The 23,463-nt window shown below is 47.0% G+C and overlaps 2 protein-coding genes across 4 annotated transcripts in view; one reads left to right on the plus strand and one right to left on the minus strand.

Annotated features, from left to right (window-relative positions):
* The window catches only part of DHX8 (DEAH-box helicase 8), a 33,578-nt gene extending 17,561 nt beyond the window's left edge, over positions 1-16,017 (minus strand). The window contains exons 1-12 of one of the 2 annotated variants that reach the window (XM_054992923.1): positions 16,000-16,017; positions 10,338-10,423; positions 10,126-10,198; positions 8,491-8,573; positions 7,800-7,909; positions 6,687-6,992; positions 5,525-5,669; positions 4,872-5,075; positions 3,315-3,402; positions 2,600-2,697; positions 1,834-1,981; positions 822-1,003 (exon numbers count right to left, since the gene is read on the minus strand). In XM_054992923.1, the coding sequence (XP_054848898.1) occupies positions 822-1,003; positions 1,834-1,981; positions 2,600-2,697; positions 3,315-3,402; positions 4,872-5,075; positions 5,525-5,669; positions 6,687-6,992; positions 7,800-7,909; positions 8,491-8,573; positions 10,126-10,159 (1,398 nt within the window). In that variant the 5' untranslated portion in view covers positions 10,160-10,198; positions 10,338-10,423; positions 16,000-16,017. Of the gene's footprint in view, positions 1-821; positions 1,004-1,833; positions 1,982-2,599; positions 2,698-3,314; positions 3,403-4,871; positions 5,076-5,524; positions 5,670-6,686; positions 6,993-7,799; positions 7,910-8,490; positions 8,574-10,125; positions 10,199-10,337; positions 10,424-14,738; positions 14,860-15,999 lie in introns of those variants that run through there. The other variant, XM_054992922.1, reaches the window with a different exon arrangement.
* A 546-nt stretch (positions 16,018-16,563) lies between these two features.
* Positions 16,564-23,437, plus strand: MLX (MAX dimerization protein MLX). 2 transcript variants are annotated; one of them, XM_054995550.1, is made up of 8 exons: positions 16,564-16,635; positions 18,201-18,237; positions 19,105-19,194; positions 19,739-19,872; positions 20,064-20,163; positions 20,482-20,581; positions 20,830-21,031; positions 22,439-23,437. In XM_054995550.1, exons 1-8 carry the CDS (start codon positions 16,588-16,590, stop codon positions 22,493-22,495), a joined length of 768 nt encoding a protein of 255 aa, XP_054851525.1. In that variant the 5' UTR covers positions 16,564-16,587; the 3' UTR covers positions 22,496-23,437. The 2 variants fall into 2 exon arrangements, with proteins under 2 accessions (XP_054851525.1, XP_054851526.1); XM_054995551.1 differs by having other exon boundaries at positions 19,766-19,872.
* Positions 23,438-23,463: the final 26 nt, after the last annotated feature.

A 23,463-nucleotide genomic window follows, 5' to 3' on the forward strand; every position in this document is an offset into this window, starting at 1 on the left:
TATTTTTGTAACTTGGAGATGGACTCTGCATGCATTTTATTAGCACCCACTTTTTATTTAGCACATTTTTAGACTGGGCTGCATTGGCTCCAAACCCTAACCAATGATCCCATGCCAAGCTATACTCCAGGGCTGTTCACTTCTGTCCTTGACTCCAGCTGGGTGGTTTTACAAAGGAATGCTCCTGAGTTGGACAGAATGTGCTAATCCACAAGTCTCTGCACAAGTCTGGGCCTACAAGCCTGTGCACATATAAGGGTATAGGCAGACCACAACATCTGGCCTCTAATTCTTACAACTCCCTCAGAATACAAGCTTAAGTTTTTAATTATGTTTCTAAAAGATTTTATTGTCACTGAGAGAAAAATAACTGAAAGCTCATTAACAAAAACATTCGAACAGTAAGAACCCTGGCTGGAACTTCCCATTATCAGACAGTGGACCAGCTGCTTCAAGCCCAAATGCCTCCTCTGTCTTCCTGCCTCTGTACATCTAACTCTACCCAGGGCGGTTCTTCAAGCTTTTACAAAAGCAAACTGATGATAGGTTGGATCCCATGACTCCCTTTTGCCAAGTCTTCCTCCTACAGAAGAAGCCTTGGAAAGGAGCCCAAGGATTCAACCCATTAAGGCAATCGATTCTTCCAGTTCAAGATGTGGAAACTGCAGGGGACAGAAGTTAAAGCTGGAAATCAGAGGAGCCACGTCTCTCCTGGATTTTGGTCTTCTGCACCAACCAGGCCACCGTAATGAGTAAGATGGGATGCTGGGCTGGACGGCCCCTTGGTCCAGCTGCAAATGGCTGATCTTTTTTGGCCTCACCTGAATGAGCTGATCTTTTAGCCGGAAAATTGGGAGGCTTTCCCGCTGTTCAATGATTGACAGCTGAGTCTTTTTGCCATAAGAGGCTTTGTTGCCTCCAAAAGCATGCTTCTTCCATTCTGGGATGTCATTTGGCATCATTCCAATACCCCGCATATTGGCGGCAATTTGCCTTCCGTCCACTGGGAAAAAAACAGAGAGAGAAAACTAGTATACCCTGCGTCACCACAACCCAATCCATTTGGCAATATAAAGGTTAAAAAAGGAGGATGAGCTAGAAAGAGCACCTAAAGCTCAAGGAGAACAAGAAAAAAAATTCAAATGACTTTACTTCGCCAGATCAGACCCTAAGGTCTGGGGAAGGGCTCTGGTCAGTGGAAGGCCCTTTCCTTTGTATGCAGAAGGTCCAAGGTTCAATCCCTGGCATCTCTAGCTAAAAAGGACCGGGCAGTAAGTGATGAGACTATGGAGAGCTGCTGCAAGACTGAGTAGACAATACGGACCTTGACAGACCAATGGTCTGATTCAGTGTAAGCCAGTTTCATGTGTGTTCATGTTCGTATTCCGGCATTCTGCCTCCCATACTGGCCAATGAATACTGGGATTCCATAAGCAGGAAGTGACAGGCATCTAGTAAGGGGAGGTATATGCACTCTCTGTATGGAAGCCGCATTGTAACAGCTAAGTTAGTGGCCATCGTGTCAACTAGTACCCATGAATTTTACCCAAAGAACAAACCAATTGGGCAATGAATCACATCAGGATAATTCTGCCTTGCCCCAACTCAAACACCTGCACTGCTTGCCACACACTGGCAACTCAGTCAGCAGCTTCTCAGAGTCTGATATGCAGGGGAGGAAGATACTCCAGATCATAATCCCAACTTTGACAAGATGGATTAAGGATAAATAACTGTCTGCAACATTTCATAATCTGACTTATAGGAAAGAAGGTTAGAAATTTTGTTGAGCGCTAAGTAAGAACAATAAATGTTCAAAAAGATTTCTTGTACCATCGGGGAGGGGGTCCACCCAGTGTTTGTTGAGTCCCATGGGGATGGAATCCATCTCCGCTTCCCGCTGGGCCTGCTTCAGTTCTCGCCTTTCTTTCGCAAGTGCACTTTGCATCATGGCTGCTTGAGAGAGGGAGCCATCAGGGTTCTGCAGAAGAAGAAAGGGCACACATCTCCTCTAGCTGCAGAATTGCATTTGCTGCCTGGGCAATCTTTTCCTCACCCTCAATGTTCCAAACGACAGCCCTTAAGGTCATACGCATCTCAAATCATAAGGAGGGCAAAGAGCATTCAACCAGCAGTCAGATCTAGTCACTTTACAGAGAAGACGACCACAAACAGGTTTACCTGAGCACTCAACATGCTTTAGCATGCAAGGTAAAAGGTAAAGGTAGTCCCCTGTGCAAGCACCGAGTCATTACTGACCCATGGGGGGACATCGCATCACGACATTTTCTTGGCAGACTTTTTATGGGGTGGTTTGCCATTGCCTTCCCCAGCATGCAAGAGCAGAGTATAAATTACAGATTAATTTACCCCCAAAATAAACATTCCAGTTACTCCTGCATCACATCGGTCGGAATTACAGATCCCTGGTAACTTTCCCTAGAGAAAGAGGGGCTGATGCTTGAAGCATTTGCCACTTTCCCCCTTCCTCAATGAACACAGACCCTGCCCCTTAGATTGAAAGAGCACAGCACTCGTTTTCCATTCCTCCCCAGGTGAAGCCATTATCGAGGTTCCTTCCTGATTGAGACTCCATCACCTTCACAATCTTGATGGGGCTCATGTCCATGCTTTGCTTCGTGTGTCCTCGCAAGAATGGCGGCTCCTCCTCCACAAGTTCAATTTCTAGGTCCTCATCTAGCAAAGGGAATCAAGCTCTGTTCAGACACATCAGGATTTACAGCCAAAGCTCCTCTCACAACCCTCTCTCTATACCAAACGCTTGAGGTGGGTTATTTATTTATTTTATTTGTTACATTTATATCCCGCTGTCCCTGAGAACCAGGCTCAGAGCAGATCACAGTAAAAAATATAAAACAGGCAGCATAATAACTAAAACGCTTCAGTAAAACATGGCAGCATTCTTATTGTACAATCCCTCCATATACAAGAAACCTACGGGGGTGGGGATCGCAAGCTGTTTGATGTTCAGCAGAACAGGATTGGCCTCTTACAGCCTCCAGGCCAAATCTAGCCCACCCTCCTTGTCCCACTGCCAACCAGTAACCCTCTATCTTCCTTCCCTCGGATAAACACCAGTCCCTGCCTCAGAATTGCTAGAAGAGACAAAAGTACAGTGTGTGAGAGTCTTCCTTCATTAGCACACTGCAGCTGTTTTAGGCAGTGCAGAGAAGAGTGGGGCTCTTTAACGACTGGACTTGCGAGGCAGCTGCTCAGGAGAGTAACAAACTCTTGACCCAGCAGCACTATGGTGCAAGAAGTCTGGAACATCAAAGAACCAAAGCATCCCTTACCTTCCTCATCATCAACTTTCGGCAGGATCCCCGTTTCTTCATCAAAGTCAGGGAACTCCTCCTTGGAGAGGACATTGGCAGCAATCATCTGGAAAGGAAAAGAGGAGGCCACCGGTTAGCATTTGTTCATAAGCACAGGTACCTCGTTTTGAACAAAGGCTTCTGTCATGTCGCCCTTTTTAAAAAAGAGATGAGAACTGTAGTAGAATGAACAGCCCAGAAGGGCACCTTCATAATGGAACAGTCCACTGTAATGATTATTGTAGGTATTACTGGCTCTTACTGCATTGTCCTAGAAACCTTGTACACCATTTTTTATATTTATACCTTCGCCTTGGAATTTGTTGTTCACATTATTCTCTAATTCTGTCATCTAAGCCCTATTACATTGTTCACTGATTGTCTTATATGGTCTGACTGCATTGTTTAAAATATTTTGTAATTTGCCTTACTTCCCAGGAAGAAAGACAATCTATAAAAGCAAAGACAGACAGACAGAACTGGCCAGTGACCTCTTTGCACTCATGGAAAGTTTGCCTCGTACAGACCTAATAAGTGATCTGCAGCTGTGGCCAACTACGGCAAACTTTCCAGAGTTGAGTTCAGTGCAAATCTCTAGATTGTGTGTGAATTAGGTAGTTCATCACACCTGGTACCCCATAAAAACAGGAAATGAATGTCCCAGACCAGAGGAAGTAGGAAGTCCGTCTGCCTCACCCTCCTCCACCTGCCCCACCCCCAGCAAAGTTCCAGAGCCCAGGCTCCTGGATCCTGCTTCTCACCTACACATTTTTACTAGCCCTTAACACTGCTACAGGGAGAATGCCATCTGAACTGGGGTCACTTTGCCTGTTTTTACCCTGGAGGGGTTCCTGAAGCAGACCCTGAATGTCACCACAACCTCATGTTTGCCAGCAATTTCCAAACAGAGGAAGGCTCAGCTGTCAGCTCCTCATTGTCCCTGGTTATAGCAGCCGTTGCCCAGGGGCTTGTCACCTCCCCAGGGGGCACTCTAAGTTAGGATGATGGGTGGAGCTCAGGGTTGGCCCTCCCTGGGAGAACCTTTAAATGGCAATTCTAGTGAAGCTGGGCAGGAACAACCTGGCCACACCCTCACATGCGGAGAGTGGTTAAAAGGCTGGAGAGAGAGAAGGAGCAGAGTGACAGCAGAATCCACCTCCTCTCCCTTTTCTGAGTCCCATCTGCCACCAAGCTGGAAAAGGTGTCCCCGCAGAGGATGGCAGCCCTGGACTCTGAATCAGACCAGGGGGAGTCTGACACTGTCCTTGGCTAGTGACCCTGGCCAGTACCAATAAAAGAGAGGCTCAGCTGTCATGGTGAGCAAAGATGCAGGCTGGCTGTAGTCTCCTGCCTGCTGCCAGCTCAGAGCGAGCAAGCAGAATGGCTTCCAGGCTCTTCTCCATTTGCTAAAGGAACTGCCAACACCTTGGATGGAGTCAAGACAGAAAGGACTGGGAGGGTTTGGACCCGCAGTCGCAGCTCCCAGGTTTTGAAGGAGTATCAACAGTGAGTTATCATAAAAGAAGACATGGTTACCTGCTTGATTTCCCATTTCTCTGGGTCTGAAATGCGGGTGAGGCGCTTCCGCTCCAGCGCATCGTCCTCCACCTCAGGGGCACTGACCAAGGACAGATGAGTGGGCCGGTCCGGGTTCCTCATGGCCGTCTCCTCATTGGCCTCTCCTGCCAGGTTCCGGCGCCTGTTGGGGTTCAAGTCTTCCCCCGTGTCTTGATCCACATCCTAAAGCAAATCACAGATCTGACATCTTCCACACATAAAATATGGATTTTACAAAAAGGAAAACTCAGCTAGCCAAAACTTCAAATTAGCCAGCCACCTACAGCAAGTAGCACTTGCCTAAGTAGGACATGCATCAGGGGGCATGAACCACTTCAGATCTCTCAAGCCCTCAATATTGCTGAAGAAAGTCAGAGGGAAGGGTTCCAAAAGTCAAACAAGCTGCAGAGAAAGGGGCAGCCAAGCATCTACATATATTTTACACATGTATGAACAAAATAAGGCACACTTGTATTGTTACCAATCTCCCTAAGCAAAAGGCTAGAGGAAGGACTTTGAGGAGGGGGAAGGAAGTTCTTCTTGGCGACCTGAAGATCCATGACCTATAACCACAGAGAGAGATAAATGTATCAACAGGAGAAAGGACTGCTCGGAATTAAGATATGCCCTACCTTCATGCTGAGGCTGGTTTTGGAGCCAGTGAACGAGAGCACTTTGACCTTTACCCTCTGGCCTTTGCTGACCACGTCAGCCACATTGGCCACACGCCCTTCACGGCGCAGCTCTGAGATATGGACAAGCCCTTCCCAGCGCTTTCTAAAGGGGATATAGAGGAAGAGAGCAGTGGAGACAGTGAGTAGGTGTTTTAAGTTGCAGCACCCCCCACCCCCCAAGATGATCAAGATAACTGGAAGTGATAATCCCAGCAACAAATGTCTCTAATATCTGAACCTGCAGATTTACAGCTCAAGCAAACCCATGCTTATGGCTAAAATGACAGCCACTGACAGACCTACACACCCTGTCATCACCAAGCTGAAGGCCAGATGGCTTCATTTTGTTCCTACTCAGAACTGCAAGAACAGGAAGGCTTGGCAGCTGCCTGGTCATATGTAGCTTTTCTAAAATAATGAGCCTATATTTAGTTCCTTTAAGGAATTAGGCATGGGATTTTACACCCACACATGGGCTAACCTGTTGAAATCCAAAGCAAACAATATTCAAAATTAACACAACACGGGCCTTCAAAATGGAGAATTTCCTTACTTGTGAATTGTCCTAGTTGTTTGCCTGACAGAGATCCAGACCATGGGGCAAACCCCCCTCTGTCCAGTAGAAGGCAGGTTCCTTTGCACATGTTCTTTTGTAAACGCTCCAGGACTGTCTTACAGCCAACTGAGTGACTTCAAGTGGACAGAAAGGAGCCTGGATCACTGAAGGGCAGCAAGAAGGGAGAACTCTTCTTCAGATATGAATCAATGAAAACAAAAAAACTAGAATACATAATGAAAGGAACTCCAGTCTGGTGCTGACCACAAATTTAGCTGACTCTTTCCACAGGGATGGGTAAATGGCCACTTTCTGGACCTCAGGATGACCCAAGCCTAAAACATGGTTCTTCACATGGAGATTAGGAAAGTTTAAACAGGAATTCTGTGAATTGTCCTGAACCTATCTGGCTTTGCTTGAAGCAGTCCAATCTAATCCAAAAGCTGTCTTTCTTCAGTTTCAACAAAATGTCATATAACAAAAGGTATTGCCTCTCTTTTTGGAACTGCAAAACTAGGCCCCACCTGGGAACAGGTGGCAGCATGTGAACCTGGCACTGGATACCTGAGCCCTTCAAGCTGGACAAAACAACCGAACTGCATGATGCTGGTGACTTTGCCATTGTAGATGTCGCCGATGGAAGGCTCTTCCGGAGGAGGTCGGTCCACATGTTTATCTCTCCATCGCTCACCGCTCTTCTCCACGGGTTTCTCCCGCTCCTTGCGGTCCCTGCTCAGACTTCTGCTTCGGGAACGATGCCTGGATTTACCCTTATTCCGATCTTGTGTCTGGGAGCGAGAGGAGGACTTTCTGTGTCCCTTTCGATCCCGGTCTCTACTGCGGCTACGACTCCGACGCTTTTTCTTGCTCCTAAAAAACAACGATGGGTAATGGTTGGCACAAAGAATTTAGCTTTAAAACCCCAATAGGCAACTGCTTTCCGACACAGGAACAGTAACTGACCACCTCTCTGGAGCTGAGGAGGACCCCAGACTAAAACTTGATAACAAGCTACATGATCAAGACTAACAAACAACATGTGCTCAAGCAGGTATGTTGAGTTATTTCCTTAATGGTCAGCAAGCACAGAAGCCAGTGGCCTTTAAGTGCAGCTTGTTGTGAAGATTAAAATAAGGAGAAGAGAACAAGGCAGGCTGCTTTGGGTCCCCACTGGGGAGAAAGGAAGGGTATAAGTGAAGTAAATACAATAAATAAAATAAAATCAATTGTGGATCTGAAGCATTTTGGAACAGCTATTCTTTTTATCTGGTTTCAGGTAGGTCGCTGTGTTGGTCTGCAGTAGAACAGCATGATTTGAGTCCATGGCGCCTTAGAGACCAACAAGATTTTCAAGGTATAAGCTTTTGGGAGTCAAAGCTCCCTTCTTCAGATACCACAGTGGCAGAGAGGGGGGGACCTCATGGGGCTGGGAACATTATAAAGGCAACCAACAAACAGTAACAAGAGAAAAGTAAGCTTAGGTGACATGTAAAGAATTTGTATGCCACTGAGGGCAGTTGTGGCTTTTCCTTCCTTTCTGAACATTTAGAAGAGGCTGGGCAGTGTTGCCTTTAGTATAGGATGCCCTTCCTGAGGCTGAAGAAGAAGGTCCCAGAGTGTGGGGTGCTTGAATCTTGGTAACTTTCTTTTGAGGGTAGGAAGCCTAAGAGAACCTACTGGTGCTCACTACTCCGATGTTTCTCCTGTCTGCTGGCATTTGGCATTAAAGCTTCGAGCTCCTTCAGAGCATCTGCAGCCACCTTCACATCATCTTCATCCAGCATTGTCTGTGTGGCAAGAACAGAAGTCCCTCAGTAGACAGCAGGAAGATGATTGCCGTATTTCTCCCTTTCCCTCCCTTATGGCCACAGAGCTTCTCCTGCTTGGAGACCAGCCATGGCCAAGAAGTCCTGTCTTGGGAGTGAGTTCCACAACTGGCTCCCAATCCTCCACACCCCTCCCGAGCCTCATTTCCTAGTCCTCACCACTGTTCCTTCCAGTCAACCAACAGTCCTGCACAGCACTGCTGCCTTGCTCCTGACCAGCCAACCCTGCCCACCCAGATTCCTCTGACCTTCACCCGTGGCCTCAGCCTTCTTGTTCTCATGCCACCTGCCTTGGCATAAGCCCCATACCCACTGTCCTCAGCCATGCCCTGCCTTGGTCCAACAATACAGCTGGAAGACACCTGATACAGCAGCCTTGCTGAAGACAAGCAGAGCTGTTTACGATCAGTACCCAAATGGAAGATCCCTGGAGAACTTCACCTGCCTCAGATAAACACCTCTGAGCTCCATGAAAGAAGGGGGATATGTAAAGAAATACATGTTCAAAACTGAGAGCAGGCAGCATGGAAGTACACACCTACCCTGACCGTGGGATTGTCTGGCCTACAGAGGGCTGGAAACAACTCCTTCAGCTTCTCCTTCTCTGTTTTTGGCTTGAGAGCACCTGATCAGATAAAGAAACAAAAGTGCATAAGACAAAGAATAGAGTTTCATGCCATGGCTAGAAACCTCTGATACTATTTGACTCTTAAAGTCATTTCATTATTTAAAAAGTATATTCTTATCCCTCCCTTTCAAAATGCTCAGGTTGGCTCACAATTTTAAAACATCAGTATATCTAATAGTCAACATGGCCCCATCTGCAGATACTTAAATCTGCAGATTGAGGCCACGTAGGGAGAAAGGAGATCTTTTGACAAACCTGAAGGAAGCCACCAGGTTTGCAGAAAAATCTGATAAATTTAAAAACATGACGGGGAGAGGGTTACAATTTTCCAAAACAGAGAAAAGAGTTCTCTGCCTAAGCACAGACAACATAATTTACTGGCTACGGAAGGAGGAGTCAGGTGACCCTGCATGCTCTGATGCAGCCCACCCCCACCTCTCCTCTGCAGAAACTAAGCCAGAAGGAGGAGTGACCCCCCAATTCCCACAAAGCTGGGTGCTGCAGGCAGACAGGAAGGAGCAGGAGCCACGCCTACCAACCCCCTTCAGCTAGGCAGGGATGTTAAGGAGAGAGACCAGGAGCTGCCCCTGCCCACACAAAGAGTTGGGAAGAAGGACACAGGGCACTGCTACCTCTGCCCCCCCCCCCCCCGCCTCCATGTAAGCTGACTGGCAGCCTGACTCACTCACCCTCTCACCAACTCATGGAGGTAAGGGGGCACAATGCAGAAAGGTGAGGAAGCAGCCACTGCTGCCATCACCCCCTCCCCACTTTTCAGGCAGGCTGACAGGTTTGTAGGGGGAACAGGAGCCATAGTTGTCCCTCTCCTCTATTGAGGCAACAAAGTAGCAGTCAGCCAAGTGAGGGAGAGCAGGAGCCAGTGCCATGAATGGACAAGCAGGCAGGGAGAGGACCAGCAGCCACCATGTCTCACCCCCCCCCCCCCCCGCAACATATTGTGTAAGCTGCAGGGTAATGTGGTAATGCACATTAGGAGGGAGAAGCAGCTAACGTTCCACCTCCCCGATCCTTGAGAGCCAGTGAGTGGGTGGGCAGCTAAGGGAGGGGAAGAGGGAGCAGCAGTGGTATCATTGCTGGCAGACAGACTACCTAGCAAATGGCTTGTGCCCAGCAAGCATTTCTCCTCCATGAGGCTCACAGAGCCCCACTTATAAGAATCTAAAAACCCTTTCCTACACAAAGGATGGATGCCAGCCCAAATCAAAAATCTTTCACTTCATCCGATTTCAACGTAAAATATTAACTACATTTTAACTACATATTATTCCACATTTACATTTCTTGTCTGTTTGTGCCTCTGCTGAAATTTTAGGAGAGGTATAATATGCACAGAGCTATCAAGAGAATCACGCAGCTGAATGCAGTGTTGAAAAAGCCACTGAATGCAGTGATCCAAGACAAGGAAAGTATGGCTTTATGGAAACCTGTAGTATGGGCCCCCAAAGCAACACACCCTGCTCACACGGGACTCAGTCACATGACTTTGAATTATCAGCATACCCATGAGGTTTTAATGACAAACACTCACTTTTGCTAGTGGAAGGTCTGGCAGGAGGCCGCATTGTCTGTATGAGACGAAGCAGGTTGCTGACGAGGGAATCCTAAAATATGAGGAGGGCAGAAAGAAACAGAATTTCTCAATACAGCAATTCATTTTTCAGGCAGTTCCCCAGCTAACTCAACCATCCTCGCAGCACCCAGAGCCCACAAACTGACAATTAGTGTTCAGGACTCACTTACCGTGAACTCAGCACCATTCTTCACCAAGGCAGACTTGAACGCATCAAAAGTTGTGTTTCTTTCTGCGAGATTTATCACAAACTCAGCTATGAATAGGGAAGGTTAATGGGAGTATGGTGGGGGAGAGAAAAGGTAAAAGTATTTAGACCCAAAGGGTTTCATCCTCCCTTTATTTTGGAAAAGACAAGAGCCCTGGAACCCAACCAAAGCCATGTTAGGTAGGTAGGAGACAAAGACTGATCTATACACAATCCAGATCAATTTGCTTCTCTGAGAGGATGGCAGGACCAACACAGGAAAGCTGTTTGCACAGCAAATGACACAAGTCATCCAACCCAGGCACATGTCGCAGTGGAAATAAATTTAGATTAACTTAAATCAAGCTTTATTAGGCATCTCTGTGTCCTACATTCTGCCCCTGTTTTGGCAGTTCCTTTCTGCATGCTCAGGATCACTTTACTTAAATGCAGTAATTCTAGGATCTCACACACTTCTATTTCAAGTTAAGCAGCTTACAAATTCACCTATGCACCATAAAGTATGGAAACTGCTTACATGGCATGAAAGGTTTAGCACATTTTACAGTCTTGCATATTAAACATTGCTGTGAATTATCTGAAAGGCAGGTAGTGGATAAAACAGCTATTATCTGCCAATACTTGAATGCTGTAGCAGTAGCTGGCCATTGCCAAGATCTTAATGGAGCTGAGTTTAAGCCCAATCATTTTGGCTTCTTACCCCTAACCAAGGGGGATTGCCCACCTTGGGAGTACAGGGGATGGCAATGGCTTCCTTAAGAAAAAGGGCATCTGCAGCTCCTTTGGAGGAGGCAGACATAAGGTCCCTGAGACCAGAGATGTGGGGTAGAAAATTCAAAATGAATTTTTTTCCAATTCTGTATTTTTGTATGGAAAAATTTCTACCCCACATATGTAAATATATATTTATCTATAGTTGTCAGAGCTGTTGTTCTGCAAAACAGGGCTAAATGATGGATCTGAAGCAAGGACAAACTTTATACATAGTCCAGGCTGTTGTGCGTAGTGTACATGCCTCCTCTTGCTAACACTATTTAAATTTTGTGAACATTATTTAAATATTTCTAATATTTAAATATTTCCAATTCAAATTTTCCTAGAAAACCCACGTTACTGCCTGGGATGCAGACTATTGGAATAACTACCAGCCAGTTGGGGCAAGGTGTGTTGAATGTTCACGTGGCATGGACTGTGTGGGTCTTGTTATTTTTCTCTGTTATAATTATAGGTGGGAGTGCAACCATGGGATTAGGCTCTCTCTATTTTGGCAAGAAGAGGCTACACTTAATAAAACACCACTGTCCTGTACTGGGTAACATGTTAGACTGTGAATCTTAGAGTATTAACACTCACTGCAGTGGCACTCTCTGCCCCATTACCCGGCACACTTAAACAACAGACAGGCCAAAGAATTGATTATGGACTGGCCTGTTTGATCTTTGTAATTCACTGGACATGAGCCACGAGGGAGGGTGACGCAGATTCCACCTTCCTTTGGCGTGCTGAGGGGACCCTCTTTCCTTCTCCCTTGCCCTGGCATTTAACTGATTGTAATCTTGTCTGCTCATATATACCAAGGAAGAGTCCAGAGCTAAACAAAAACAGAACTTTATTTATTCCCCATAGGGAGTAAAGAATGATTTAGGTGTTTACAAATAAATTGTGTATGGCTGTAGCTGTCAATCTATGAGGGTAAAATTTTCCAGCATAGTCAAAGATTTCTGGAGCTTTTACCAAGCAGACTTCAATCTATCCCATTAGCTTCCCTCGTATGTTTGAATGCTTACAGTCACTGTGCGCCCCTCCAGGCCACCCACTCCCCAGCCCATCTGCTTCTTCCTGAAGACATAATACAAGACAGAGTTACTCATAACCTGCCTGTCAGAAAGTCTAGTACGTCCCTGAGGAGAATGACCCTTTAATTGCTCCCTTTCCCCCATCAATTTCCATCCTCTCTCTCTCTGTGGGGTCCAAGAGGCCTGATGAGTTACTTCTCGCTCCTCTGCTGCACCCACAGGGTGAAATGGGAATGGGATGATAAAAGAAAAAATGACTTAGCCCCGTCCTTCACAGCATCCAAGGTGTTGGCTGTGCACCTCCAGGCTCTCTTGGATGAAGCAAATTGTCTCAAGCCATTTTGATCCACACTCTAGCTCAGTTTTAGGACCGAATGGCCTTCCTCCCCTGCCCCATGGATGATCTTCACTAAGAGAGGGTCAAGAGCCTGCACCGCTGCTGCTGCTTCTAGACTCCTGAGTGGCTTTCAATGCCATCAGCCAAGGTATCCTTTGAAAAGCCTGGAAAGGCATCTCCAAATTAGGGTAAGCCTTCCTGTTGAATTCTGGAAGCAGAGCTTCACAGTTTTTATCCAAAAAAAGTTCACTCAGTATTTGTCTATTCACTGTTAAACAGAAGATAGACATGCCCATGCTCCCAAACACAAAAATGAGCAATAGCTTATATGAGAAGAACAGGATGCCCATTAGGTAACACCAAGAAAGAACAGTTTTGTTCCCATAAAAAAGCAGAACCAGTATATCTCCCTTATGTCCAAAAAGAAAAGAAACACAGAAAGTTCAGTGATTCATTCTCTTTGCCGATAGACTATATCCCAAGGCAAGGGTCTCCCACTTGCCGTGGCAGACAGAAAAGTCAGTACTTTGATACAGGTATCCAGGTTTCAAAAGGTGAGACTTAGGGATAATTGGTTGGAGCCGCAGCACTTATGTTTTGGGTCCATCCCATCTACTACACTACTTAAACATGAAACCACTGTGGGAGAACTCAATATTTGGAGTAAAGCATTGTCAGCATGCAGTCTACTTCTCCTTGTCATCAGAATCTGGTGAGTCACTGGATGTTCTCACAGAGTGCTCAGAAATACTAACAGGCTGAATGGGGATCAACAAACTGAAATTCAAACCAGATAAAAGTGAGTTGTGGGGGACCAATCATATTGCTGACCAACATTTAAGGAGTCGGCCTGTTCTTGAAGGGACTGCACTCCCCTCTGAAGGAGCATATTAAGAGCTTGAAGTTACTATTAGATTTGTGACTCTTGGTACAACACAGTACCTTTGGCCAGCTTCTGCTGGTGTACCACTTGCAGACATTCTGCAGAATTTGGACATGGCTACCTGTCTTCTGACCATACTACCATCACCCTGCCAGTCCTTCCTTTACTTTTGCACACCCCCACTCCTTCCCACCCACACGTTAGGTCACTTTCCAATCAAACCTCCCTATCAGCTTCTACTGCTACTGTGTGCTTACTCCACAAGTGGCTATTTTACCTTTTGGAAAACACTTTTGGCTTTATTTGGCCAGAGACATACATATTGCACAACTTGTCTCTATTTCACTTCTCATTGACCAAAATGGGAATTTCAAAACACCACTGGTTTAGAAATACACAATTCCACAAGATCACCAAAAGGCAAGACACCTGGAACACGATTTTTAGGAACAAATATAAGTAGTGGTTTGAAAACAGACCCCGCCCACCTCCAAAGGTAGGAAACAGAGACTCACAAAGCAACAGTGCTCAATGTCATTCTCCATCAGATTCACATGAAACATCACCATACTGCAACATTTACTGAGTACTTAGCATCAAAATCATCTTCACATTAACAGAAAAAAACCCCATGCTGTTATGCTTTATTCAATAAAGGCTCCATTCAAAATCTAAGAATCCATTTATTGAAATCTCCCACAAGAGAACAGCTTAACACCAGATTCCTACATCTTATGCACACTGTCACTTCCTAAATCCTAGCTTACATACACCTCCTCCCACAATTCGCTGAAAGCAACATACCTCACCACAGACACCTTAGCCTTTCTATCAGTTATTTGCTCTTATATAAAGTATTACTTAAACTCTTTTAAAGGATCATGTTGAATTCTCAATCAGAGTAATGAAGAAATTGATTGCTGCCCCTTTTTCACATGAAGCAAGGAAATATGGAACGATGTAATGGTTGCTACCAACACAGAGCATGTATGCGATCTTGTTTGCGGGGCACTTAATGCTCCCGGTGCAACTAAGGAGGACTCAGAACCGAGCAGAGCTTGGCATCTGTAGCGGTAAAGGTCTCCGCCTCCGCTCACGTCCTCCAGGTACCTGCTGGCCGCTTGACAACTTCTCTGGCTCTCACGCAGCCAGGGAAGGGCCTCAGACTGGGCACCAAAGAGGCCAGTGCTCCGGCGTTTGGAGACCCGCAGGACTTCTGTCGGAGCTGGCCGGCAGGAGACTCCCACACAGACCGCACTGAGGGGCTCAGCAGACCGAGCTGCCCCCTCCTCTGCCGCCCTCCTCTGGGAGATCCAGGCGTCCGGGCCGCCCCGGCCTGCCACTCACCAAGGTCTTTGTCGTTGATGCCCAGGTGGTTGTCGAGCTCGGTACAGACTTTCGAAACCAGCGACAAATATTCGAGCTTGGCGAGCTCCTCGGCTGGCTCCGCCATGGCTCCCGCAGTCAGTCCTCTGCCGCTCTAGGAAAAGACACTGCCAGGTCTCTACTGCCTCTTCACCAAGGTGCGTCATTTCCTGACGACTGTCCTCTTCCTAAGGAGGGAACGCAGGCTGGAAAGGGGGCGGGTCCTCGGGGGCGCTTCCGGTTGTGGATAGGGTGGGAGGAGACTGGCCGTCCGCCTCATTTCTCTGTGCCTGGGCTTGGCTGCGAACCGATATTGTCTCTGGCTGGCTCCAAGCCCTCCTTGGAGAACAGCATGAAAAATCGTTCGTTTCCCGCCGCACGTAGCCTTCCTTGGACGCTCTTTCCTGGGACAACAGCGTCTTCCAGACCAGCAGCTGAGCGCCGTCGAGACTAGGGCCTGAGGCCAGTCTGCCTGCTGCTCGTGTTCCGTCCACTAATAGTGCAATCCAAGCTCTTTAACTTCAAGGGACTTGGAAAAGGAGAACTAGTTAGGATCTCACTGCTCACACATATGCAAGCGTAGCAAGCACCACACAGAGGTGGCCTCGGTGCTGGGGTCGGAAAGCACCAGCCGGGGAGGAGCGGGAATTAATCAGCAGCCTAAGCGCTCCCCGACGCGCCCATATCTTGCTCCTCGGGTAATGCTGTATCAGCAAAAATACTGCTTGAATATAAATACTCGCGCTGAACTCTATGGGAATGAAAAGCAAAGTCTACCAGTTTCACTGTTAAACATTATATAAATCCCAGCCAGGATACCCCTATGGCAGGCTATCGGGTATGTAACAGAAGTGTATTTAATCTGGTTGCCTGGGCACATGCAGAACACAAACGGGGGCAGTAGTTCACCACAGTGTTGATGTAATAACATTATTTATAGCACGAATTTCTTGTTAAGCCCCAAGGTGGATTACAGAATTTGAGGACAATGTAATAAAAACTGTGTAATTGTAGTGGCCTAAATTATTGTAGACTACTATAACCCCGCAATACAATTCAGAAGCGCTTAGCAGGGCAACCCTAAGCAGAGTTATGCTTTTCTAAGCTCATTAGCTTCAGTGGGCTTAGAAAGAAGTAACTCTGTTTAGGATTTACTGCCAGGCAATGAAGCCACTAGGTTGATGGCATCAGTGGAAGAAATTGCAGGCGGAGCATGGGGGTTGCTGCTCTTTTTACAGCATACCTGCGGCAGGGATGGAAGTGAAGAAAAGTTACTTCTTTGTTCTCCACTGCCTCCAGAGGAAGTGCTTTGGAATGGTGAAAACCCAAGTCTTGTTGACAATTTGACAACTGCTGTCGTGGCATGTCTGCAAGGAACTTTTCAGGAACTTCTCAGATATTTGACAAAGCGAGCTTTGATTCTCGAAAACTCATACCTTGGAAATCTAGTTGGTCTTTAAGGTGCTGCTACTGCTGTAGGACCCAGATCTTCCTCTTAAGATGCAACCTGACACCAACGGCACAGATGTATATTTGTTCGCCTACCAGCAAGAATGCTGGCAAAAGCAGGCCTTAAAATCAACGTCCTGAAACATTTTCCCGCCCCCGCATCCAAACTCTTTGTTTTTTATTTAATAATACCCAGACCAATGGAAGAGTTTTGACGATCGCGACAGCTGCTAGCGCGCTGTTTTGGCTGGTCCTGAAAAGGTGATACTTGGACTTGACTATATTTCCCAGCGTCCCTCCAAACCGAGGAGCTGGCTCTTCCCGGAAGTGTCCGCCCACAAGGCTGGTTGGCTAGCGCCAGGGTACACGTGATCCCGAAAAGATGGTGGATCCGCCGAACGTCCCTCCGGAGGACCCCTGGGGGGGGAAAGTGAGTGCTCGAACCCGTGGCCCGCTTTGTCGTGCGGGGTGCCCCAGCTTAGGAGCCCGGGGGGCGGGCGGTGGAGGCTGGCCGGAGCCCCGGGCTCGCCAGAAGAGCCCCCCGGCGAATGCAGTGGGTTCTTAGGACCACAGCCTAAGGAAGGGCCAACATTCAATGACCGCCTCATGCTAGCGACGCCTTTGCTGAAAGTTAGTTCAGCGCTGTGGAGATGCTGGGCAGAGCAGAGAAGAACCTTAGACTGCTCACGAAGTAGACAGTGCAAGGGAGAGGCTGATCCGACGAACAGGGAATTGCCCTGGGCCTTGCAGGCAGGGTGGGGGGCGGGGAGCGGAGGAAAAAGATTTGCTGGGGTCGGTGGTGAGTAAAGTAGCCAACCTCCAGGCGGGTCCTGGAGAGCTTTCCGAATTACAGTTGCTCTCTGGTTGACAGATCAGTTTTACTTGAGAAAATAGCTGCTTTGGAGGGTGGACCTATGGCATTATACCCAACTGAGGTCCTTCCCCTCCTCAGGTTCCACCCTCAGATCTCCAGGAATTTCCCAACCTAGAGGTGGTAACCCTAGCGGGCTTGGAGGAAGAGAGCCCCCCCCCACTAATCTAAAAGCTAAAATAGGCCCCCACCACACATGCTTCCAGACACAACAGCCCGATAGAATTCTCTCCCCCAGAGCATTTTGGCAGCCACATTACAACCAACAGAGTGAATGCAGGAAGCTGCTTTATAGCAGCTCAGACCATTTTGTCCTTCTAGCCCAATATGGACTGCTCTGATTGGCAGTGGTTATATGAACCATGGAGGTGAAGGGAAAGGATTATCATCTCACATGCAGAGCTTGCATTTTATGACTGTGAGTGTTGTGACACTTTATTGCTTCCTCTTTTATTCCTTTAGCATAGTACGTGTACAGAGTAGCATAGTGGTTAAGCACTTGGGCTGCATGTCAGCACTCTGTTGGTTCAAATCCCGTTACTGCCATGAGTTCAGCAGGTGGCCTTGGGTAAGCCACTACTCTTAGCTCCAGTTCCCCAGCTTTAATGTGAGGATAATGACGATACTGACTTTATTCACTGCTCTGCATACGTCTAGAAGAGTGGCATATAGTGCAGTTAGTATTAAGTTATATAAGGACTGCAGAGAAAGCTATTCAGGAGCTTCCTCCTTGCTGGGACCTTTATAGAGTGGTTGTTTTTTAATTAGGGAAAGCCAAGGGATGTTGAGTTTCTTTGTGGTGCAAGTCATTTAATCAAAACATTGAAGTGGCCAGCAACTTATACTGAAAATAGTTTATTGTTTAAATGGGAAACAACAGGTTTCTGATTTCCTTATTCAAAATATGTCATGTGAGATCATAGCATACTTGTTGAACATAACTCTTTGTGCACTCAAAAGAGGTATTCCAGTCTTCTTGTAGAAAAGCTTTGAATATTCTGGCCTGTCAGACCCTGACTAAGCCCATTTAGAACTAACCATAGTTCAGGAACCATCGTCACATCCTAAAATCCATTGAAGGGGGAAACTGACTTATTTTCCTATTTTGTGGCATCACAAATCAGGTTGACTCATCCTTTGGTGACAACGGACTGGATCCTGGTAAGTACCTAGTACTAGATGGCTTTCTCTATTCTGTACATGTTTAGCCTTCCCTTCCCTCCAGGAACTCAGAGCAGCAGACAGCATTCCTCACAACAAAGTTGTGACGTGGCCAAGAGTGTACGAGTGGCCCAGGATCACCTAGAGAGTGGGTTTCATGGCACTTTTGAACTCATCTTCCAGGTAGTCCCTTCACCAGTTGCCTCTCCTGGCTTGATTATTTGCACTCAAGTTAAATATTTCCAGCTGTTTTCCTCCTTGTGCTTCAGTAGATGCTAGTTCTCTGCCTGTCAGGTGCGTGAGCAGTCTCCATACCCAGCCAGTATTTGTGGGTGCCACTATTGCTGCCTCTCCCTAGAGTACTCTTGCGTATGTAGAGTGTAGGGTCATTCTTCTGATTCTGTTGAGCTTGGTGGAACTCAGAACCTATTTCAAGTCAGTGATACCCCGTCTCTCCCACCTCCCTCAATTCTGGCAGTGGGAATGGAACAAGGTCTCATCACAGGTTGTCAGTGCCTCCGAAGAGTCACATAAAGCCAGATACCAAAAGGGATGATTATAGAGGGTGGGGTTGTTTGCTGACCAAATTTATGACTCCTTTGTGCTATGTACTCCTGTACATAACAGCAATAACCACATACGCAAAACTGAACACACTCTTGCCCTCTCTGTTGATTTGGTTAGATTGGCTGCGGTCACCTGACTCCATAATTACAATCAGTAAAACCTGAAAGGATTGGGGGTGGGATTGATCTGTTTAGTCACCCTGAATGCCAATACAAAAGACTGGCTGAAGGGCATGAAGAGGTAGCCAATGCATTGATCTGGAGCCAGCACACTTATTCAGATGTTCTCTGGTGTTTCCAGCTCTCTTCGTGGAAAGCAGAAGAAAAGGGAGTATTGTGTCACGAGCTAATAGCATTGGCTCCACCAGTGCCTCTTCTGTACCAAATACAGGTAGGAACCACTGACTCTCTTGCTTTTCCAAATGTGCAGTAGACAAGCGCGCCCATCTTATCTCCTGTCATTTTCTTTTGGGGTAGATGTAAGGAAAGGGGGCATTACTATTAGTATTCCCAGAAAGAAAAATAGCATGGAATAAAAGCAATAGGGGAAGAATATCCTGTGGAAAAACAGGCTTAACATCACACTTGTTTCTGGTAACTAAATGGTAGTCACTCTGGTAAGCTGCACTCTGAGTCAGCTGGTCACTTAATTTACAAGGGGCCAACAGGCTTGAGGCTTGCACCTTTTCCTGTTCATCCTTCCCTCAGAGCCATGGCAACAGTGAGAAAAGGGGGCTCATCCACAGGTGAATCTGTTTTTCCACCTTGGAAAGGAGTCCCAAAGCTGACTGGTGCTCTAACCCTTTGAATGTTGGTCTTTACCAATGCCAAGTGTTTAAGTAACTAGAGCCTCCAGAAATCTTTTTGAGTTGGGAGCAGCTGGAGCCCCCACAAAGATTTCCCTCAGGTCCCTTCCCTCTGCCTTATCCCTTTAGTTGACAAGGACTGTTCTCCTGCTACAGATGATGAAGACTCTGACTACCAGCAGGAGACCTATAAAGAAACATATAAGGACCGCCGCCGTCGTGCTCACACCCAGGCTGAGCAGAAGAGGAGGGATGCTATTAAGGTGAGAATTTGGAATGAGCCCCCCCTCCCTCTGTCCTGCATTCTTTATATGGCAAGTGTGCTTAGAACTTGTGCTGCTCCCATTTTGGAAGAACAAAAGGAAAAAACATACACTGTTGCTGTGATGGGACTGCTTCTGTTCAATCCCTTTACCTGGCCTTGACTTTTAATGATGCTCTGCCTCTCCTCCAGAAAGGTTATGACGACTTGCAAGCGATTGTGCCCACATGCCAGCAGCAGGATTTCTCAATAGGCTCTCAGAAGCTAAGCAAGGCAATTGTGCTACAGAAGAGTGAGTGAAGGAGGGTGGGCTGGAGGGAACGAATGCCCCCTTCCCCAACCCTACCCCACCTCACTTTCTATGTTCCATTAATCTGATTGTTGCCGTGCCCCACCCCCGTGACTGTCTGGAAATTCTCCTTGTCCTTTGCTCCCTGAGGGAGTGAATCTACTGATGATCAGGGCTGGTTGCAGCATGGCATGCTTGTTTGCCTCCTGAGGACAGAGGTGGCAGGGTCAGCATGTTTTGGCTGAGTACCCCATCCCCAGAACTACGTAAGGGCAGCTGGATCTTAAGAGTCTCTAATCTGTTGCCCTGTTGCTCCCCTAGCAATTGACTACATTCAGTTCTTGCACAAGGAAAAGAAGAAGCAGGAAGAAGAGGTCTCCACACTCCGGAAAGACGTGATGGCCTTGAAAATCATGAAAGTGTAAGACGTGTCGTTATTTATGTTTTTATACACCGAGAGACAGACTGCTTCAATACCAACCTTTTCTCAAATATCGGAGAGGTGAACATTAGGCCCCTTCACTTCATTTCTGTCTTAAGAGAGTGAGCCTTTTCTTTTGCAACATGACTCTGATAGGCTATCTCCAGGAACAAGAAGTCTTTCTTTCCCAGTCCAAGTTAGGTCTCACATTTTTCCTCAAGCTGACAACAAACCTTTATGCATTTCAGAAACTATGAACAGATTGTCAAAGCTCACCAAGACAACCCTAATGAGGGGAAGAACCAGGTCTCTGACCAGGTGAAATTCAACGTTTTCCAGGGCATCATGGACTCCCTCTTCCAGTCTTTCAATGCCTCTATCTCAGTGACCAGCTTTCAGGAACTGTCAGCTTGTGTCTTCAGCTGGATCGAGGAGCACTGCAAGCCACAGGTAATGCTACGGTCTGGGAATTCTAGTTGCTTTGGACATCAGGGCCTTCCTACATTCCCCCGCCTGGTGCTCTGTTAGCCCTCTGTTCCCAGCCCCCATCCGCTGGGTGCCCCAGACAAATGCCTGCAAGCCACCACTGCTGGGCACTCGCTGACAGCCGCCGCAGACAGGGCCAGAGACTTCCCCGGCCCCCATCTGCGGCAGATGACAGCGGCGGCAGGAACGCAGGCAAATGCCTGTGAGCCCCCGCCAGGCACTCTGACAGCCACCACAGATGGGGCCGGAGACTTCCCCGGCCCCGTCTGTGGTGGATGACCGTGGTGGCGGGAACACAGGCGAATGCCTGCACCTCAGAGCAAAGGGGGGCTGGGTTTTTAAAGGGCCCTGCCGCTTGGCAGGACAGGGCCCTTTAAACGGGGGGGGGGGGATTCCCCCCTGCTGCCTGCCAGCTGATAGGGAGGGGGGCTAAGTGGGGTGGGGTAGGGTTGCTGGGAGAAATCCCAGCCCCCTGAATCACTTTGGAATGCTCCGAATATTTACAGTGCATTCCTAAGTGATTAAAATACCCTTATCGCCACTTCAGATTTTGGGTATTTCCAAATGTTTTTCCTGCTTTGGGTAAGGAAATCCGAATATTTTCGGCGTGCACACCCCTACTCCCCACCCCACCCATCTCTGCCCAACTAGAAGTGGCCCATTTGTATTTTCATCAAACATTTTACTCTAGAGAGCCTGAGTTTAGCAGATTACATGAACCAGGGCACATAGACAAAGGTTAACTACACACTGCAAGATTTAGGCATTTAGAAGAAATGTGTTTTTAGTGGTGTGAAGGAGAAATACCTCCTAATCACTTGGAAGAACACAGCTCTGTTTATTCAGGAAATCTGTTTAACTTTCTCAAGCATTTCTTTGCCATCATGTATTCTAGAAGATTAAGAACTCGTAAGATTCTCAGGATACTGCCAAATCAGTCTGAGACAAAATTATTCATCACAGCTTAGGGGAACATCATAATAACAACGGTGTTCTTATATACCACCTCTCTAGAGATTAGTGCCTTACTCAGAGCGGGCAACAGTCAGTGTTATTATCCCTACAATACAGCTGGGGATTTGGGCATGATAGGAGTGGCTTACTCAAGGCCAACTACTGAGCTCATGGCAGTAGTGGGATTCGAACCAACAGAGTGTTGATTCGCAACCCAGCCACCTAACCACTATGCTACAGGAGCAGGCCTCCAGCACTTTGACTCTTCCTCCTCCTGTGGTATTAGAAGGGGCATGTTCCCTTCCTGGAGGCTGACTGCTGTCACAGCACAGGAGCCTGCAGGTTTTAATCCCAGCCAGGCCCTCTTACCCTACCACTTCTCTTTGACCCTTCTTGCTCTGGGTTCTCTCTTCCCAGACACTGCGGGATATAGTCATCAGCGTCCTGCAACAACTGAAGAGCCAGCTCTACTAAACACCACGTGCTCTCAGCCTAAGAGGCGGATAGCTCCAAAGTATAATATGAGGACAAGAAGCCCACTGCTGCTTCCTCTTCAAGCTTTTCTTGGGACTACTGACTGCGTTTTACCTCTGAAACATTCTTCACTCTGCACTATCAAACCCCTTCAAGTAAGCTGCAACAATCCACTGAACATTTACAAGAGTCGACATCTGCAGCAGCTCGCTTCTGAGCCTTGTCTGAGAAGTTCATCAAAAGCACACCAGCCCTGGGATTCCACAAAGAGTAGCTCCTTTTTCAAGGGGACGGAAGCACCGGGGCGTGAATTTCTTTGGTCTCCCTCAACTCAATCTGTAGCAGTGCTCTTAAGCTGTTATGAATGAACCTTGGCTTAAGTGGCATTAAATAGGAATGATCAACTTAAAATAAGTTTTTTTTCTACTCTGTGCTACACGCAGAACTTTCAAGCTTGGCAAAAACCAAGTTATGTAACATACTGATTTTGCATAATTTATCCTGATTTTGTTAGTCCTAGCAATACTCAGTAAACTAACGCCCAGTTCTCTGAAAAAGCTTTCCTGTGCAGTTAGTTCTAAGGGCTACTTTTTTCCTTAATTGATTATTTTGCCTATTATCAAATTCTCTATACATATGGTCCTGTTGTAAATTTTAGTGGCCTGTATTTAATACAGCCGCAAGGGCTAATGTGGGGAGAAGCCTTTTCAGCCCCTCTGAGCCCCACCATTTTCTGTAATAAAGCAAGTGAGACCAAGCCAACCCTGCTGCTTTATGTTCTTACATTATGAAGATAAGCCCCTCAAATCATTTATAAGTACCCCTTTCTAGATCAGATGAATGAAGGACTCTGACTTGAGCAGACCTCACTCGTGAAAATTTAAAAATATTTTTATAGTACAACAAGCAGTTCTAATAAACATTGGTAAATGTTTTGAATTATTTGAGTGTCTATGCCTGATGTGTTT

This window comes from Eublepharis macularius, chromosome 12 (genome assembly GCF_028583425.1).
Source record: "Eublepharis macularius isolate TG4126 chromosome 12, MPM_Emac_v1.0, whole genome shotgun sequence".
NCBI classification, from domain to species: Eukaryota; Metazoa; Chordata; class Lepidosauria; order Squamata; family Eublepharidae; genus Eublepharis; species Eublepharis macularius.